This window comes from Lepisma saccharinum, chromosome 15 (genome assembly GCF_977018435.1).
Source record: "Lepisma saccharinum chromosome 15, izLepSacc3.1, whole genome shotgun sequence".
In the NCBI taxonomy this organism is placed as follows: domain Eukaryota; kingdom Metazoa; phylum Arthropoda; class Insecta; order Zygentoma; family Lepismatidae; genus Lepisma; species Lepisma saccharinum.
In genome coordinates this window covers 18,854,464-18,874,028 of record NC_139243.1, presented here as the reverse complement: position 1 = coordinate 18,874,028, position 19,565 = coordinate 18,854,464, and the positions used below count along the sequence as shown (strand labels likewise).

At 38.8% G+C, this 19,565-nt stretch overlaps 1 protein-coding gene across 2 annotated transcripts in view; it reads right to left on the bottom strand.

Annotated features, from left to right (window-relative positions):
* Window positions 1-2,374: 2,374 nt before the first annotated feature.
* Window positions 2,375-19,565, bottom strand: part of LOC145999410 (uncharacterized) — a 42,409-nt gene continuing 25,218 nt past the window's right edge. For both annotated transcript variants that reach the window (XM_083136364.1, XM_083136365.1), the window contains 2 exons: window positions 11,485-11,559; window positions 2,375-4,409 (listed from right to left, as the gene is read on the bottom strand). In XM_083136364.1, coding sequence (XP_082992490.1) covers window positions 3,358-4,409; window positions 11,485-11,559 — 1,127 coding nt within the window. In that variant the 3' untranslated portion in view covers window positions 2,375-3,357. The remainder of the gene's footprint in view (window positions 4,410-11,484; window positions 11,560-19,565) is intronic.

Genomic DNA, 19,565 nt, shown 5'->3' with positions numbered 1-19,565 from the left:
TTTCTAATTCGAATTATTTATATATATATATATATATATATATATGTGTGTGTGTGTGTGTGTGTGTGTGTGTGTGTGTGTGTGTGTGTAATCAAAATATAGTTCATTTCTTGTCCAGCTAATAATGTTTGATGTACTCTGATATATATGTTTGTGTTTTCAGAGTTAGTTAATTGGAATTACAACTTTTTAAAGCTTTTTCTCAAGCTTGTTCCTACCACTGAAACCCTCCCCCTCCCGCAAACGGAAAAAGTCGGTATTTATGCTTTTCTTAGCTTTGCCCCCCTCAAATATCGGAAGAAATTGGCGCCTATGGTGATTAGATGAACACTCGTCCAAGTCATGACTCGAACCGGGAACCTTCGTGGCAAGATCGTGTGTCGACTGTTCAGTGCGTTAGAGCACCGAATTGGCAACTGAGATAATCACAAAGATATTGATGGTCATGGAGAAGGGTACTAATTACCGACAATTTGTGGCGACTACGTTGAGGTAGTAAAGGGTCGACCTGAACTGGCATCTCTTTCCTTTCATATTACGTCATTATCATATATTCTGTGTACGTTGTACGAAGGCTTCTCCTGCCGAGAAGTTCTTCCTTATACAGAGCATTCCCTGACATTCGCTACGAGACTCGGCGGCAAGAGGCCCACCGTCAGCGCTTGTCTTTCACGGTGAACGGTTTCCGCGACAGTCGCACGCTACAGTGTTTTTTTTTTCGATCTCTCTCTCTCTTTCTGTTGACGTTGCAGACTGACGCCTCTCTCAGACGTTGTGTTGTGTCGTGTCCGTGTGTTGAAGATTGTGGCTTAATATGGCACCACAAAAGTTTACATTACAACAAAGAATTTATCTTGTCGAGTGTTACTTCGGAAAGAGGAATTGTGGAGAAGTGCGACGACGTTTTGCAACGAAATTTCCTGTTGTTCCCGTTCGACATCATTTAGAGTAACAGGGTCAGTTCTGAATAAAAGTGGAAAGAAAAATGGGTAAGTCTAAAAAATAAAGTATACAAAGACAATCCGAACACTATCCGTGAGTTAAAAGAGAGTATTGTACGAGAAATCGGGAGAATTACAGTAGACGAACTTGCACGTGCAAATGCCAATTTCCTTCGGAGCCAGCAATGTGTTGCAGCAGAGGGACATCACTTTCAACACCTTCTGTAGTCAAGGTTAGTACACAATATGAAAACTGTAATTTTAATAGCCGACTCTAGCGACTGTCACGGACCCCGTTCACCGGTAAACACAAACGCTGACGCCCGGACGCTTGCCGCCGAGTCTCGTAGCGAATGTCAGGGAATGCTCTGTAGAATAGTCATGAGGATAGATTGTATGTTGATGCTCGTTTGTATCATTTTTGTAAAAGGCATGAATTGTATCGTGTAATTGATACATAATATATATTTATGTGTTTATTGTAATTAGGCCAATACCTGGTGGAGCTACATTGTGCTTTGGGTCCCATTTTAAACTGTTAGTCCAGCCTCGATTAGCCTTTCTGTGCATAAAGTGAACATAAAAACAAACCTAAATCATCAAATCAAACCATTGTTATATTAATACATTTATATATTTCGTTAATTGTTGAAGATTAATTAATGCCTGTGTTGACTTTACGATATTTAATGGAAATTTATGTGAATCGAATGTAATTCTAATCAATGAAAACAGCATTGCATACTGTTCTAAGATTAATATTGTTCCATAGTTATGATTAATGTTAATGAATCGCAAAGTTATCAATATTAATCCGTTGACCACTTTGAAACTAAAAAATTGTAATTTTGCAACAACTTTTGCTCTCATGCTTAAGAGCCTTTTGATTAAATTAACATGGCTTTTCTTGAATATTGAGTACTTATACTTGTTGTTATCTTTATTTTTATAGATTCTTACAAATTTCTAAGGGTGTGCGAGTCACAATTATTTGGATCGGGACGGGAATTTTTTTAAATCCCAACATTCGGGACGGGAAAAATTCGCAATTTCCCGACAAAGTGGGAAAATTTTCGGGTGGGGGAATGTTCGAAATTTCCGAAGCTCTGAAAATCTCGAATTCTACAGGTCATTTTCACCTCAAGTGATTGTTTTTGCATTTCTGGTACAAAAACTAACAATTTCCGATAAGTTCCAGACATTTACAATGCAGAAAAAGTCGAGAATTAACGACTTTTTAAAATTCTCAGGATCCCGACAAATCGAGAAGTCATTTCCGGTTCCGACTTTTCGGGATCCCGCACTCCCTTACAAATTTCATTGAAAGTGTGAATACTGTAAGACACTCAAAAATGCTCGTATATTGTAACAGAATGGTATGATAAGATCTAATTAGGTAAATTTGTAAAATTAACTTAAGAATATATGAAATATGATGCATATTTTATTTCGAAAAGTACAAAATTATACAAAATACAGATAAATCTAACACGAAAAAATGACACATGCATATGGTATTTTGTACTCTTTTCAAAAGATGTTTACAAATGGCATTTGTAAACTTAGAATATTTAAGACATAGAAATGCAAGAGAACTCAAACCAATGTACGTATAAAATGAGAAATGGTTATTATTAACCAGAATTATCATAGATTCAAACATAACTTCAAGTATTCATGTCTTAAAGTAGGTAATGCATATAAAATATTTACTACCTCATGCTAAAAATAATCACTAAAACTTGCCTTTTAATCCCAACTCGTTTTGTTTTCAATTCTTCTTGAGAGGAGAATTAAAGCTGACATGCCACGAGGGACAACATAAAGAAATTAAACAGTTTCAAATAACTAATTAAATAATATCTAATGAAGATTTTTTATGTTTGAAGCATGCAAAACATAAGAATCACTTTATATTATAAAATGAGTTGCAACTTAGCCAGATAAGTTCCAATTTTATTTACCTTTTGTTTCAAAACCCTTGTTCTTGTCCAGTATTTGTCTTTTTATCAATAACTGTTAGTTATAAAATCTTATGAATCAAACATAAAAACTGCAGCAAATATGATATGCATTAAAAGTAAAATTTTTGAATTTTTCAATATACTTTCTTTTTTGCATGAGCTATTATCTTTTAATTTGTCTATAAAACTGCCCTGCATACTATAAGAATTTTTAGTAATGCGAAGGAACTACTTTACGAATTAACTCTGAGCATATATTCAGAGCAGGTAAACTTACTGAACAATATGTATAGGAGAATATATACTTCTATCACGTTTAGGATTCTCGCGCTCTTACGTTCGAATGCATGTGTGATAGTTCGAATTCGCGTTTGCCAAATTCTTATTTTTGATTGGTTGCTATTTTTTGTCCTTTGGGGTGGATCTAGAATTCTTCTGTGTTGATGTCCTCCTCACTGTTCCAATATTTCCACGGGGGTGTCAGAATCTTGAGAATCGTCATCACTTTGCAGGTTGTCGGATTCTTCACTGGCCTCCAGGGTGTACGAGTCGCATTCTGCTGCTGCTTCTGTTGGCAACAACCCGGCCTCGTCGGTTACAGTGTCTCGGTCATTGTGGACAGATCTGGCGTGTGCTTCATTATTCTCAGACGCCTCGGTGTAGTACGATTGTAGATCAGAAGGCGTCCATGGCTTAAGCTTCTTAATGGGGCGTCGCACCACCGTCTCGGTGAGGAAGTTGGTGATGTCCGCATCTGGACGCAGCTGGTGCAGCCAAACCGAACCCCTCTTCAGCTGTTTTCCGAAGTTGGTGCTGGAGGTGTTACCATGTGCTTTTGGTGCTTCCAAGGTGTTAATTGGTACACCGCACGGTCTCTGGACGTTGGAGAGCCACACCGAACCTCTTGCGGGTCGCTCAAATCCACCGTGGACGATACACTCCCATCTTCCAAGCTTGGTGCAGTAGCAGATCATTCCAAGAACGGGAGTGGTGACAGAGGAACTACGGTGGACATTGTAATTGTGGCAACCGGCTCCGACGCACATCTTGCAGAAATACTTACCTTTGTTGTTGAGGATCTTGGCGATCGGTTCACGGCGACTGCAAATTCTTCTCTTCCTTCGCGTCTTGCTTGCATCTTCCACCTTGAGGTACCTCTCCACCAGCTGCAGGGGCGTCGAGCCGTTGGTGTCCTCCATGTCGCACCTTGCCCCGGCCCTGATCAAGAGATCGACCACCTTCATCCATAGGTTCTCTGCTGCCAGATGCAGTGGCGTCCTGCTCTGCGATCCTCCGGCCACGTTCACGTTTGCACCGCCCAAGATGAGCATCTCCACGAACTTCTCGTGACCACCAAGGGCGGCGTGGTGGAGAAGGGTCATGCCCTGCTCATCCGCCTTGTTCAAATCCAGTCCCTTCATCATGTGGACGGCCAGAACTGTAAAGTCTCCATCCTTTGCGGCCTGCCATACGTTGCCGTCAACGTCGTCATCGGGAGCGGCACCTGCGTAGGAAAATATGCATTAGTAAGAACCAGAAACTTTGTAAACACCCTGTGTAGTTATGAATAACGCGGTCGATAGCATTCGGTAAATAGCAAATTGAATCCCTTTCTTCTGTTGTTAAGGATGGTACGGCAAGTGATTTATCCACGCTGATTCACCCCTTAAAAATTTTCAGACATCTAATATATGGTCATTTTGGCACAAAATTGACCTTTACACCCATCTAAAAACGACCTTATTTACCCCTTTTTTCGATTGAAAATGCTGGGTAAATCTCTGAACTGAGACGAGATTAAATTTGGCACATTCTCGTCTCATGTTGTGATCAAAATACCCTCTCGTTCTCGGTTTCGTATTTATATTTTGCTTCGATTTTCTGCTAATCGTGACTATGAGATTTAGTGATGATTAAATATTACTAATGAAGGGACAATCGCAAAGGAATGAACACCCATGCCTGGTCACGACTCGAACAAGTAACCTCCATGATCAGATCCTGAGTCGAAAACCAACCACCGAAACGAAGGGACTTGTTCTCTTGTCTCGTATCGAGTCATAAATGCCTGTCTTCTCCTATTTCGGTTATTTTACGTCGCTTTCGTACTACTTGGGTCAATTGCGACGATGGGCATGTATGAAAAACTGGTTAAATCGAAGCAGGGAGTGACCTCCGTCACAATAAATGTATCGTTCTCGTCCCCAAAAAATAGTTATAAAGTATTATACAGGATGTCATTTTAATGGCGCCCACGGACCACAGATTCGTGTAGAGGACATCAAAACAAACAACTTTTCTCAGTAACATTTTTCACGTTGGTGCGTCAATTCGACGCTACAGCCGTTCAAAAAAGACCGTTTTGCCGCCTGGATGCTGGCAACCCAACACAACATTTGATCGTATCTGTGACATTATTTCCTGCGACGAAACAGCGTACGGTAGGGTTGCAAGGAAGACACAAATTTTGTGAAAAATGACAAACTACCAACCACATTATTAGCTGTAAAACGAAGCGAGAAACTCGTCTAGTAAACCGAACATGATAGCCTACCAGCCAGAAGATCAGCAATCATCACAGGGGAAGGGGGAAGTGAACCAACGATATGAGAAATGGTAAAAACGTATTCAAAATGAAGAGTCAATATCGGATTTTGTCTCAGCCTACATGTCAAATATCAACAACAATAACTTTTATTGTACTTACAACTTACATGTGGCTGTTTACGCCCAGCTACATGTCAATTATATTTGCAAATCTCGTTGCAAGGTTGATATCTACAGGTTTGTGTCCAGATGCCTTGTGGTACTTTGTGCTGATAACGGAAGTATCTGAGGTTTACGTTGTTACATTACGGCTAAAACACGTACAACCACAGTAACAATCTAATGATGAATCAGTAGCGAATATACTGCCCTGTTCAGAGTTGCAAACTACTACATGTGTATCCGGTGCGTAGATAAACACAGTCGTCGGAGAGCTTGTATTACTGCTATTTATATCCCTGTATTTTCATCCATTTTTGTCACTTGCCTCATAATGCCCTGAATATACATTATATTATGTGTTGCTTATTTTTGGAATTTTGAGTTCTTTCATTTCTATTTTGTCATCTGTTCAGTGTGTCACAGACAACTAGTATCAGAAGGACGAAGTGGATAGACTAAATTGTAGATGCCAACTTGGTAACTAGATTTGCAAATATTTGACATGCAAGCTGATACAAAATTCGATATGACCACTTCCACTTCAATTCTATTTTCTTTCTACCATTTTTCGTATCGTTTGTTTACTTCCTGTTAGGTTACATAACGTGTTTTGTCGTTTTGTTTTACGGTACATAATGTGGCTGACTGTAGCTATGTCATTTTTCACAGAATATGTTGTTTCCTGGCAACCCTGTAACGCATCGCTTCACGACGGGATATGACGTCACAAATGCAATCAAATGTTGTGTGTGGTTGCCAGCATTCAGGCGGCAAAACAGGCTTTTTTGAACGACTGTAGCGCCGAAACGACGCTCCAACGAGAAAAATGTTACTGAAAAAAGTTGTTTGTTTTGATGTCCTCTATACGTTTCCGTGGCCCGTGGGCGCCATTAAAATGACACCCTGTATATATTTACACACATATACTGGGTGATTTTTTTAACCTGAAACATTTGAATATCTTGAAAAAGAATCACCCTACAAAAAAATGTTCCAAATAAAAAGTTGATAGTTTGGAGGGGGAAGTTTAGTGGTGAACAAAAGAACACCCCCTCCCCTCCTGTAGGTGGGGCGGGGGCAACTTTAAAATTTCAAATAGAAACCCCTATTTTTTATTACAGATCCGGATTTTACGGAAAAGAATACATAAGTTTTGTCTGAAACATTTTTTCCGATTCGTGATAGATGGCGCTATAATCAACGAATTTTCATTTCTTGAATGATTACACTTTAAAACCAATGTATTTCATTTCGCAATTCAATTAAATTCAAAAAATAAAACATTTTTGTTCCAGGACTTGAAATTGTTGTAAAAAAATTAATTTATTTTGAAAATACAAAATTACTCGACAATTCTTAGCTCTAGATATCTCGATGGCTAGTAAACTACATTCACTTCTCAATTACATTAAGTGTTCAAAATGGTGACGTTCAACTTCAATACATTTATTGATCCGCGCTTCGGATGAATGTACACAACTCAAAAGTACCTCTGGTTCAATTATGGAACAAGCGTTTTGGATTCGCTCTATCATATTTTCACGAGTAGTTGGCAATTCTCGATACACTTTATCTTTTACGTAGCCCCACAAAAAGAAATCAGGTGAAGTAAGATCTAGTGATCTGGCAGGCCAATTTACAGTACCAGCTCTGCCGATCCATCGGCCATTGAAGTCACGGTCGAGTACTTCACGTGCTGCTCTCGAATAGTGCGCTGGACATCCATCCTGCTGAAACCACATGTTCTGTCTCAGTTCCAGGTTAAGATCTTCAAGTAATATTGGCAGTTCATTTTAAAGAATGTCGCGGTACTGTTGACCATTCAAATCTCCATCAATGAAGTAGGGACCGATGAGTTTGTCATCAATAATTCCACACCACACGTTTAAAGTCCATGGACGCTGATGCTCAACTTGGCGTAGCCAGTGTGGATTTTCGACACTCCAGTAATGCATATTATGCCGATTGACCGTTCCGTGGTTTGTAAAAGATGACTCATCACAGAACAATACCAGACGAAATAAATTTGGGTTTATTTGTATTTGTTCACGTGCCCACTGACAAAACGTCACTCGATTTTAAAAATCATCGCCATGAAGTTCTTGATGCAATGACACATGATATGGATGATATTTATGACGCTGTAAAATCTTCAAAACACTGCTCTGGGACAATCCGGAATTTCGAGCTACTTCTCGCGAGCTGACATGAGGATCATGGGCCACAGCAGCTAACACATTAATTTCATTTTCTTCTCCAGTAACTGTTCTTCGACGGGTCCTTTGTTTAGGTTTAACACTTCCTTCAGTAGTAAATTGATTGACTGTACGTTGAAACGAAGCGAAAGAACGCACCCTGTCTGAAACACGCTGAGCATAAACAACGACAGCTTGACGGAGATTCCTGCCAGATGCTCCATACACGAGAACCATTTCAATTTTCTCTTCTACAGTTAATACATCCATTGATATTAAAAAGTATCAACAGCTTAGTCAAATTAATCGCTCGGAGCATTCTTGTGATCTAAAAAACAATGAAAAACAAACAATGATTTAACAGGAAAAGTCTAAAAAGGAACTGTTTCTTGACATTGTTTTATTTTTTTATTTTATTTTTCTGTTGTAGCTTTGTTAAGCATCTTTGACACAATAATAAAAAAAATTAAACAAATATCGAATCTAACTTTTAAATGTTGTAAATAGGCGAATTACCAGCTTAATGAAATCTCAAAAGATTTGTCAAGAATTAGTACAAAGTCCATGCACGAGAACGTTTTATTTTTTGAATTTAAATGAATTGCGAAATGAAATACATTGGTTTTAAAGTGTAAACATTCAAGAAATGAAAATTGTCGATTATTGCGCCATCTATCACGAATCGAAAAAAATGTTTCAGACAAAACTTATGTATTTTTGTCTGTAAAATCCGAATCTGTAATAAAAAATAGGGGTTTCTATTTGAAATTTCAAAGTTGCCCCCCGCCCCCCTACAAGAGGGGGAGGGGGTGTTCTTTTGTTGCACCACTAAACTTCCCCCTCCAAACTATTAACTTTTTATTTGGAACCTTTTTTTGTAGGATGATTTTTTTCAAGATATTCAAATGATTCAGGTTAAAAAAATATCCCAGTATACATACACTCCTGGGAAACCACGGTGGTTGAGTCGCTAGGGCGTCTGAATTTATGTTTTAAGTTCAATTTATGCACATATAGGCTAATCGGGACTGAACGTACAGTTTAAAGTGGGATCCGAACCACTGTACATTGTGCCTCCACCGGGTACCGAACACTATGGCGTCTGACTGTAACGCGGGAGTGCCTGGTTAGATTCCCGGGGTCGAAATTTTTCAGGACTTTGTCCCCGCATAAAGCGGCTCTGGGGCTCACCCAGTCTCAAATAAATGAGTACCTGGGACCGACTCTGGAGGGTTAAAGGCGGCTGGAGCATGGTGCTGATCACATTACCTCCATCATGGTGAGATCGATAGAATGCGCGGGGTCCTAACCCCCGCTTCATGACATTGTGCAAAGCAAAAACATAAAGTTTGCACATTAAAACCCTCTTCGTATGCCTTAAACAATTCTGATGCAAGTGAAAATTTCCATGTACCTTATAGACTACTTTATTAAAGCCACGAACAAGACTAGAATCTCGCGCAGTCTTGTCTCGTTTCTTAAACGGTGCCGTAAGTATCGGTCTCGACTCGACCGATACAGGTACCTGCGATTTCGAAAGGAAACTCAACCCAGATTTACAGTCAAGAGATTCTCGTGCTCTCAGAGACGTTATTAAACCTGAATCAAAATAGCTCTACACTCTTCGACTTATACTGATTATTTCGATACTCGATACGAGCACGAGATCTCGTTCGCGAGGAGAAACTGTGCCAAGTCTCGTCTCGGTCTCCACACCACACCTTTGTTGCTTAGGTGTCAATTACTCTTGACTATAGGAGCATTAATTTCCATATAAACGTTTCAGATTTGCCTTTGTTTTTATCCAGACTATAATTGAATGGCTTATTGCAGAAAGGGACCCGAGTCACTTTTGCACAATTCTGAGAAAAAAACAAGAAAAATCGTATAATATTCATAGTGTAAGAAAGAAATGTGCCGTTGTTGGCTCACATTTTCAGCATAATGAATAGTTAATTTTGCAACCCTCAATACCTCAAAAATGTGACTCAGATCCCTTTCTGCAATAAGCCATTCAATTGTGGTCAGTCTGCATCGTATGGATTTAAAAATGAAACTTCGTTCATTTTGTGCACGAAAATCGCTCTTTCCTTGTAAATAGCAAACCGCATATTGGCACGGCACCTGTCCCCTGATCCAGTGGAGTATTTTAGATTTCATTTTGGAGGATTATATTTTTTTCTAGAATCACTTTAAAAGTATAAATTTGTGTTGTGTCTCCATTGCATTTGCACCTCAACTTATTATATTATGTGAATAGATAGTCACAAAGTACCGATGACCAATTTTGTCCGTTTCGAGAACATTTCTGCGAGCATCAAACCTAATAACGCACTCCTAAACACGCCACTGACCTGACTATCGCCATTCAATAATTTAAAGGTGTTGACGTTGCATATGCGGCGAAATTAATCTCATTTAATTTGTCTAGGTGTTAGGAAATACCTCAGAAAATTTTAGAGCCAGGGGATTTCTATTTTAATCGTCCGTAAACTTAAAATAATTGGTCACACTATCTACTTTTTTAAAAATTAGACTAATTGATGGAATGATTGATTTGGTTTATTTTACTTCGCTTTTCTGCCACATTTGGCTAATCGCGAAGATGAGGATGAGTGATAATATGATGAAATTCATGACGGGATACTCACTAATGAGTCCTGGCGTCATAGTTTAGAAATTAGAATCAAATCGCCAATCGCAGAGTATACTAGGGTGACAATTATTATTAGACGCTATTGGGCGCATTCCTTTTCCAGGATATAATCCGATTTTATATCTGTCTGAAAGTTGATATGGACTTGACCAATCAGAATCTAGAGCTTGCACACTGCTTTTGATGAAGAAGCCCAGGATAGAAAGCAAATGGGGAAGTTGTTATGTGCAAGGCGTGCAACTGCTTGCAATTAGCGATTCTGCCACTGGTGGCAGCACATCCTATACGTAACCTGTGCAGTTACGTAGGAGAGAATCCGCTAGATGGAACTACAAGCAATATATTGTCTGAAAGGGAAACTTCTGGCTTCTTGCTTGAGTCTCTAATCTAGTTTCAAATTCGAAGTTTAAGTCCAATTTATGCACAGATAGGCCAATCAATTTTATTTTATTTATTTTACTTCGACCTTCTGCCACTTTTGGCTAATGATGAAAGATGATGAGTGATGAAATTGATGAAGGGACACTTACAAGTAGCATCCATACCCAGGATAGTATTCGAACCCGGAAACCATGGCGTCGTAGCGCACTGTGCTAACAACTCCGCCACGGAGATTTGCATAGGCCAATCGAGACTGGATCTTCAGTTTAAAGTGGGATTCAAACCGCTTTTGTGCCTCCACGGGGGATTGAACCCGGGACCCTTTGATCACCAAGGCGACAGCGTTATCAAAGTCTAAAATACTCCTGCGTAAAAACAAAAATTCCATTCTCTTAGGCATAGTGTTATCATTAGAAAAAATCTTCGTCTTTAACTCCAACCAATTCGAGGAATATAATTTTGAATTCTATCGAGTTGATTCGTTTTGGGAAGTTCTGCACAAGCAGACTTTTGCAGGAGATTGAACACGGGACTTCCTTGATGAAAATACGAATTTAATAAATACAGGGGCGTGTCTAGTTGGATGTTTCGTGTAGTCTCGCTCAAAGCGGTAAACAAATAAATAAAGATAATTTTACCTCCTCCGTTTCCTGCTGGAGCGGAAGTTGCAGATGCGCCAGGCGATTGTATACGGGCAAAACTTGAGCCCCTCCCTGAAAAAAATGAAGTTAAATATATGTAATGTTATAAGTACAGAGATTCCACAAAATATTGCAAAATTTTGAATTTCCTATATTTGTACTACAGCATGAGATAAATGAATGTTTTTTCAAGTCGAACAAGTATTCATGAAGTATTTCAACATTTCAATTATTTTCTGACGCTTGATTCTTACTGATTTCCCATTTTCCTTCTTGCTGCAACCCCTCTGCGGTTAAGCAGAGAATAAATCCACTTTTATTTATTCGTCCAAGGTAAATCAATGCGTTAGTTATCTACATATCACTCACTATGTTCTACTTGCTACAAAATATAGTGGGTGGAATTAGGAAACTTCTGTCGTGTTCCATGCTTTTAAAAACATTAATATTTCAAAAACATATAAAATATTTAAGATAATTATGCAGTTTAAATTAAATGGTAAATTTTTATTACTGATTCTGTAACATTTCGTACAAGTCCAAATAAGCTTTAACCAACCCTAGGACACATTATTCTTTGCAATTTAGCAGTGTAATATTCATCATGTTTAAAACATAAAACTTACATACAGGTTGTTCTAAAACTACTCCACAAACGTTTGATGCTATTGGTTGATGTGAAAACAAGCAACGTTTTCTAATAAACATAAGCCTGAAAGCTCTTTATTTAGTGCTACAGAGCGATCACAATAAGAGAACCTTCGGTCCGAAGTCTTCGCGCACCTTTCTCTCCATGGGTGGGGTGGGTAAGGCCCAATCCCTCCGGAAAATTAATGTCAGCCGAAAATTACACACATAAATTCATTTCAGGCACAGTTTTGTGCGTTATTATTATAAAGGAACAATAATTACAAGTAAGACTGGTACAGATGAAAATGTTTTGAAGTATTATGAGGGGAAAATGCTTGCCCTTCCTGGAAATAAAACTGTGGTCGCCCCTTACCATTACAATACAGGTGTGTGTATTTACACTTTCTCCATACACACACACAAACAATGAGTCAGTTTCCGCCTTTTTAACACATATTTTCGACTCTTAATGCTTTTTGTATGGTGGTCGATGACCTACCATTCATGACGTTTCATGTGCACGTTACATTGTAAACAAAGAGTGCGTACGAAGGCCTGGAGGTATGTACGAACAAACAGTGGCGGCCAAGTGCAACAAGTGCAGATGTTTTCACCTAACTTTCAAATTAATATTGACATTTTTAATTTGCTTGTTAAATTAAACTATTTCCCAGCAGAACGCACACGATAATAGTCTAATAATACGCCGCTCGGCGCTACGCACGTAAAGAGTTCGTCGTAGCATAAACAAACCAAGGCCGTGTCCGGATTGGCAAGCGCTCCGTCCCGTTCTCTCCCGTTGCTCTCGCGTGCCGTCGAAGTCACGTCCAAGTCGTCCGAATCTACATGTCTCCTTGTAGTGCGGTTGTCACTTTTCCCGCCAGGTGTCAGCCCGAACTTCACCCACCGCGCCCTGGGGCGCAGGCGCATCGCTCGGAAGCAGAAGGCAGACGCCAAACAAACATGACAATGATTTCCACCTATTTACTACTCATATTAAAAATGCAACACGCTATTTCATCATTTACAATTTTTCTACATTCAGTATTATCGATAAATTGTTAAAGTATAACTGAGTTTTCTAGCTTCTATTCAGTAAATGTTGTCTGTACAAAGTGAAAGTTAGAATATGGCTGCCAAGCGCAGCGTCACAGCGAGTTCAAGCGTGCATCTGGCGCTCCTCTCTGCTCTCCCCTCCGACTCCACGTCTGCAGCGAATTCGGACAACGGAGGTTGGCTGAGTCCCCGGATGGAACGGTGCTCTAGGTGACATCTCCTGCCGATTCGGACGCGGCACAAGAGCAGACGCCGCCAGGTTGCGGAAGACTTTAGCCGGTTGTTGTGGCAACGGTGACGTCACCTAGCGTTGGAATTGAACGGGTGTCGCCATCTAGGTGCAGCAGTTCTCACGTCGACAGAAAACATTGCATCCAGTGGTTGTGGCAAAATCGTTGCTTGCGTTCTTGCGAGATCTTGTTCCGCGTGTGTGTTTCGCGTTTCCTATCGTGTGTTGTGTTCCTGTGTTGAGCTGTGGTTTGTACAATGACTTAGTGTGTAATTTCCAGATGGACGGATGACGACAAAAAAGACGTTTTAAATTGTGGGGGGCCCACTGACACTTATTATTTGTTTTTCATTGCCTATAAATGTACTTCTTCACCTGTTATTTTAGGCACGAACCGCTACTGCAAATCAGATCTCGACATGGACCGGTTCCTTCCTGGAACCTTCCCGTTCCGTCTCGTCAGGAATGGAAAGGGATCGTTCCGGTTCGTTTATTCTTTTATATATTTTTATTTTTCAGTGTGAACCAAACTGTTAATACTCCTTAACAGTAAGTACATATTACAGCATTCATGTAAGCTTTCCCTCTACGCGGAGATGAGTTGTTGGCGCGGGGGTAGGGGTGCTTAGCTGAGTATGATGGCATCTATTCTGCCTTCATATTTTTCTGTCTTGTGGTTTTCGTTTCTTTATTTTCATCTCTTAGTTATTATTATTTGTCGGGTCATTATATTTGTATTATACAGCACGTAATTTCACTAGTAGTTAATTTCGTCACTGCAGTAGTCAGTCAAAAAAAGACAGCACCATATCAACCAAAGTAAAGAGTCCCGTTTCGTGGAAATGTCAATTTCGAGCCCTGGCACAAAGTTTTTAAATGTTTCTTGGAAAGTTGAAAATTCTCGGGCATAATGGTGGAATTATAAAATGACGTTGCGCGTTGTCATAAAAAAATAGTTATTATCACGTGACTAATTCTTTCAATTGACAATTGTTCATGTATTTGACATGAGACTAAAGTGATGAAAAGGCGAACATGTTTTCTCATTTTACATCGCCTTCATCGCAACGATCAAAATAAATGATGATGAGTATTTGAATTTGCTGCAAGGGCTCTCACAAAGAAACCTCCAGCGACCAGACTAGGACTCAATCCGGGAACTTTCTGATGCAAAATCGGCCAATGAACACGCTCGGTCATCGAAGGCACAAAATACTTAATAAATGTAATGGCGTAGGAATTCTAGGTACGTTCAAAACTTGAAAATGCTTTATTTTTATATTTAGAATTCTATTACAAGTTTACTATACCCTGTACCAGCTAACTGTGTAGCAAGGCCCGCATAGCGTCAGAGAAGCGAGAGAAATCGAGTGGCCAGAACGAAGCAGTACACGCTGCTGGGAAGGCAGTCGCTTTACCCCACTCCACGTAATTCCGTTCGTCTCACGTGTTGATTGGTGGAGCCGTCTCGCGTTACTACTTGCGCAGAGACTTGGTTTCTTTTGTCTGCTCTACAGTTAGCTGGGATAGAGTATATACTAGCCTCAGAGGTTGCAATTTTTATGAGGTTCACTTGCGAATGTATACTAGCTTTTTCGCTTATTAACATGAAATCTAAGACAACAAAGAATAAAAAAAAATATTACACCATTGAAATTGATAGTATAGAATTATTAACAATATAAATTAAATGTCATATTTTCCCCAAATGCACATAATAACACACACACACACGCACGGGCCTCCCCCATGGCGCAGTGGTAGCGTTATTGCCTTGTAATCTAGGGGTCCCGGGTTCGATACCCGGTGGAGGCACAAGTGGTTCGGATCCCACTTTAAACTGTAGGTCCAGTCCCGATTAGCCTTACTGTGCATAAAGTGAACTTAAAACAGCAACTCAAACACACACGTGCATATATAGAATTAATTATTGTGACACAATTCGAGGATCCATAGTTAGTTAGAATCATCTCCTGTAAAACCTCTGCTGTAGGGGGTGGGGCGCGGGGTGGCAGTGCCAAGTGTAGGCCGTGGCACAACCAATGACTCACCCCGTCACAACGATGAATATAGAAAGAACCATCCTTGTCTGGATGTCTTGTTTTTAGATCTAACTAACTCTCTAGTCTTCTTAAACCCGAAGGATCATGGCTGCAGCAATACAGGCCTTCCATCTGTCCCTATCCTGAGCAAGATCTATATACTCTGTTCCATCCCTACCGATTTCCTTTAGGTCCATCTCAACGTTATCCCTCCATCCTCTTCTTGGCCTTCCTACAGGTCTCTTACCATCAGGTCTCCCATCAAGAATCCTGTAAACTCTTCTTTCCTCTCCCATTCGTGCCACATGGCCTGCCCACCTTCATTTAATCATTCTAATAATATCTGGACATAAATACAAATTATGTAGTTCTAAAATATGTAACCTTCTCCAATCACCTGTCTCCTCATCCCTTTTAGGTCCAAATATTTTCCTAAGGAACTTATTTTCAAATATTCTCAATTTATGTTCTTCTTTCAATGTAAGGGGCCAAGTTTCGCATCCATATAATAATACAGGCAAAATTACTGTTTTGTATATTTTAACTTTTAGTTTCTTAGATATTATACGAGAAGACAAAAGTTTATGAAGAGAAATGTAACATGCATTTCCTGAATTTTGTCTGCTTTTTATTTTCTCTTTAATATCATTTTCATTTGTTAGTATTACTCCTAAGTACTTGAATTTGGAAATTGGTTCAAAAGAGTTGTTATCAGTAATTAGATTTTGATTATTACCTAACACTTGGTTTCTGCCTGTAAGCATATATTTAGTTTTCTCTTTGCTAACTTCCAAACCTATCTCTTTAGCTGCTTTGAAAAATATTTTAGCATTATTCTAAATTGTATTTATTTCATGCCCTAATAAGTCTGCATCATCTATATATGCTAACAACTGAGTCACACCATTTAATTTTAGTCCTTCGTTAGTTTCTTTTACCTTCCTAACAGCATATTCTAAGGCAAAATTAAAGAGCAATGGAGATAATTCATCTCCTTGTTTTAACCCATCATGAATTGTAAATTTATCAGACACATTAATACCCACACGAATTTTACTTTCTGTTTCACTGGTGCATACTTTTATCATATTAACAAGCTTCTTTAGGTATTCCAAACTCAACTAATATATTACATAATTTATCTCTTTTGACTGAATCATATGTTTTTTTCTAAATCAATGAATAGCTGATGGACACTTTGATTATATTCCCACTTTTTCTCAAGTGTCTGTCTGATGTGAAAAATTTGATCTGTAGTTGATCTGTTACGTTTAAATCCACATTGATAATCACCTATAACTTCATTAGCATATGGGGTTAGTCTTGTTAAAAGAATTTTAGATAATATTTTATATGTTGTTGAGAGTATAGAAATTCCACGGTAATTATTGCAGCTCATTTTATCACCTTTTTAAAACACAGGAACAATTATGGATTCTTTCTACCGTTGAGGGATTTCTTCTCTATTCCATATTAAACAAATTAATTTATAAATTTGACATTTTAACGAATTTCCACCATATTTAATTAACTCATCTGGTATTAAATCAATGCCAGATGCTTTGTTATTCCTTAGCCTTTTAATAGCATCTTTAACTTCGGTCAAGTTAGGTTCTGGAACTAAAGATTCGGCTGTGTGTACTTCATTTACTTCTGATTTATCTCCTACATGAACATTTAACAGGTCATTAAAGTAGCTCTTCCATTTTTTAAATATCACTTGGATCGGGCAAAAAATCACCTTTTTTATCCTTTATGAAGTTTACTTTAGGTTGCCACCCCTTTCTAAATTCATTTACATCTTTATATAAATCTCTGATATTTTTATTTTTGCTGTTTGTTTCAATTTCGTTAATTTTACTTTTCAAGTAATCTCTTTTTTTACTTCTAAACGTGCGGTTAACTTCTCGCTTTATTCTATTATAATTGCTTAGATTTGTATCATCAAAGTTATTTAACCATCTAAGTCTAGCCTGATATCTTATTTCTATTAGATTATGACATTCGTTATCAAACCATGGATTACTTTTTCTTGGTTTATGGTATCCTATACTTTCTTTAGCTGCTGATTCTATTGCATTACGTATGTGCTCCCAATTCTTATTTACATCTGCTTCATTCATATTTTCATCATCATTTAAATCCTGCAAAACATCGAATCTATTTGACAGTTTAATTTGGTAATCTTTCTTAATTCTTTCATCAGCAAATTTTTCTGTTTTAAATTTTAGAACTTTTAGATTTTATTGCTAATGATTTATCACTGCGAGTCTTTCTCTTAATTTAGCAATTACTAAATAATGGTCACTGGCACAGTCAGCACCTCTATGTGAACGAACGTCAATTATACTAGTATGCCTTCTCTTATCAATGAGAATATGATCTATGTGATTATGAGTTTTACCATCTGGAGAAGACCAGGTATATTTATGGATATCTTTATGTTTAAAAGTGGTACTTTTCACAATTAAATTCTTTGAGGTTGCAAAAGTAATCAATCTTATACCATTATCATTACTTAATTCATGAAGACTTTCTTTACCAATCGTGGGTTTGAATGTATCTTCTTGACCAATCTGTGCATTACAGTCACCTAACAGAATTTTCATATCATACTGAGAAAATTTATCAAAGACCTGTTCTAACTCTGCATAAAAATCATCTTTAGTATTATCATCTTTATCTTTCGTTGGTGCATGTATGTTTATCAAAATAATTTTACCCCACCTACCCTATAAAACTGCATATGATATCCTATCATTAATAAATTCTACTGTTTTAAGAGCCGAGATAATTCTATTATTTATGAAAAAGCCTGTTCCAAAATTATGATTTTCAGTACCAACATACATAAAAGTATAATTTTTAGTTTTACAATTCCCTTCTCCTGGCCACCTAACTTCCTGGACAACTATTACATCTAATTTATACTTAACTATCTTATTAACTGAAATGCCCCAGGCCGGTAAAGGCTCAGAGCATTCCAGGTGCCTAATTTAATATCCTTATTTCTAATGTAGATCTTATCCTTAGTCCAGGGACCTCCCAAAGTAATCCCCGCCCGGAGATCCGAATGGGAGACTATTTTACTTCCGGAATATTTTACCTTCCTGTTTCTTGGCATGTCTTTTTACAGTGCAGAGTTGTCAGCTCTACGCCTAACCACCAATATGATTGGAGGACCGCACCTGTCATTGGTCAGCGGATGCCTCGGATCTAGCTGGGAGGATCACATAGTAGTCCACCAACCGTACGCCTCTTCTGCCAATTCTGGGACGCTCATAGAGCCATGGAAGGAGAGCTATGTAAATCCCAAAGAAGCAAAATGTTGACCATTTCACTCTGTTGGTTGACTATACGACGCACGCTTTTAGAAGCGATATCGGGCGGGGCCACGCAGAGGGCGTGCGTGGCGATCAGCCAATGGCAGGAGTGCAGCGTTGTACAGTTAGGAGACTGCGGCGCGGAAGTTAAAAGCCGTGTTCTGTAATTTTCTTGCGCGCAAGAAGTTTTCATAAAACTCGCCACTTTAAGGTTCATCATAAGATGGGGAAAGACATTTTGAACCTGACTGTCCAAGTCCCATGAATTTCCGTCGCCGACAGCCGGAGTTATCGTTCCTTGAAGAAACAACGGAAACATCACCTTTCATTTCCTTCCGCCTGTTTTTTTCGTTGCCACCGTGTTGACGCAGCTGAGTTGTTGTGTCTAGGGAAAACTGTGGGTGTTAAATTCGCCTCGATATAAACAATGACCCTTCATTGTTCTGGGCGTTCTCGAACATTGAAAGTCTGGGTCAGTTTGAGTTCAGCGTTTTCGTACCAAGGCCGGTGTAAAATTATTCGCTTATCGTTCACTCGTGCGCCACAAAGAACAGTTTGTGAAAAGATTAAATACAGCCCTTTCGTGCAATAGTGTGTGTTCCGTGTGTTCTTTTTATTTTAAATAATGTCACTCTCAAAACCTAGCACCAGTAGTACAGGCACCAAGGGTGCAAAATATAATCATTAACCTCCAGGAGAGTGACTCGGAAATGAGTGAAATCAGTGACACGGAGACCGAGGAAGACGACGAGAGCGGTGATGAATAAATACCTTCAAGCTTCTTTCAGGTATGGGTTT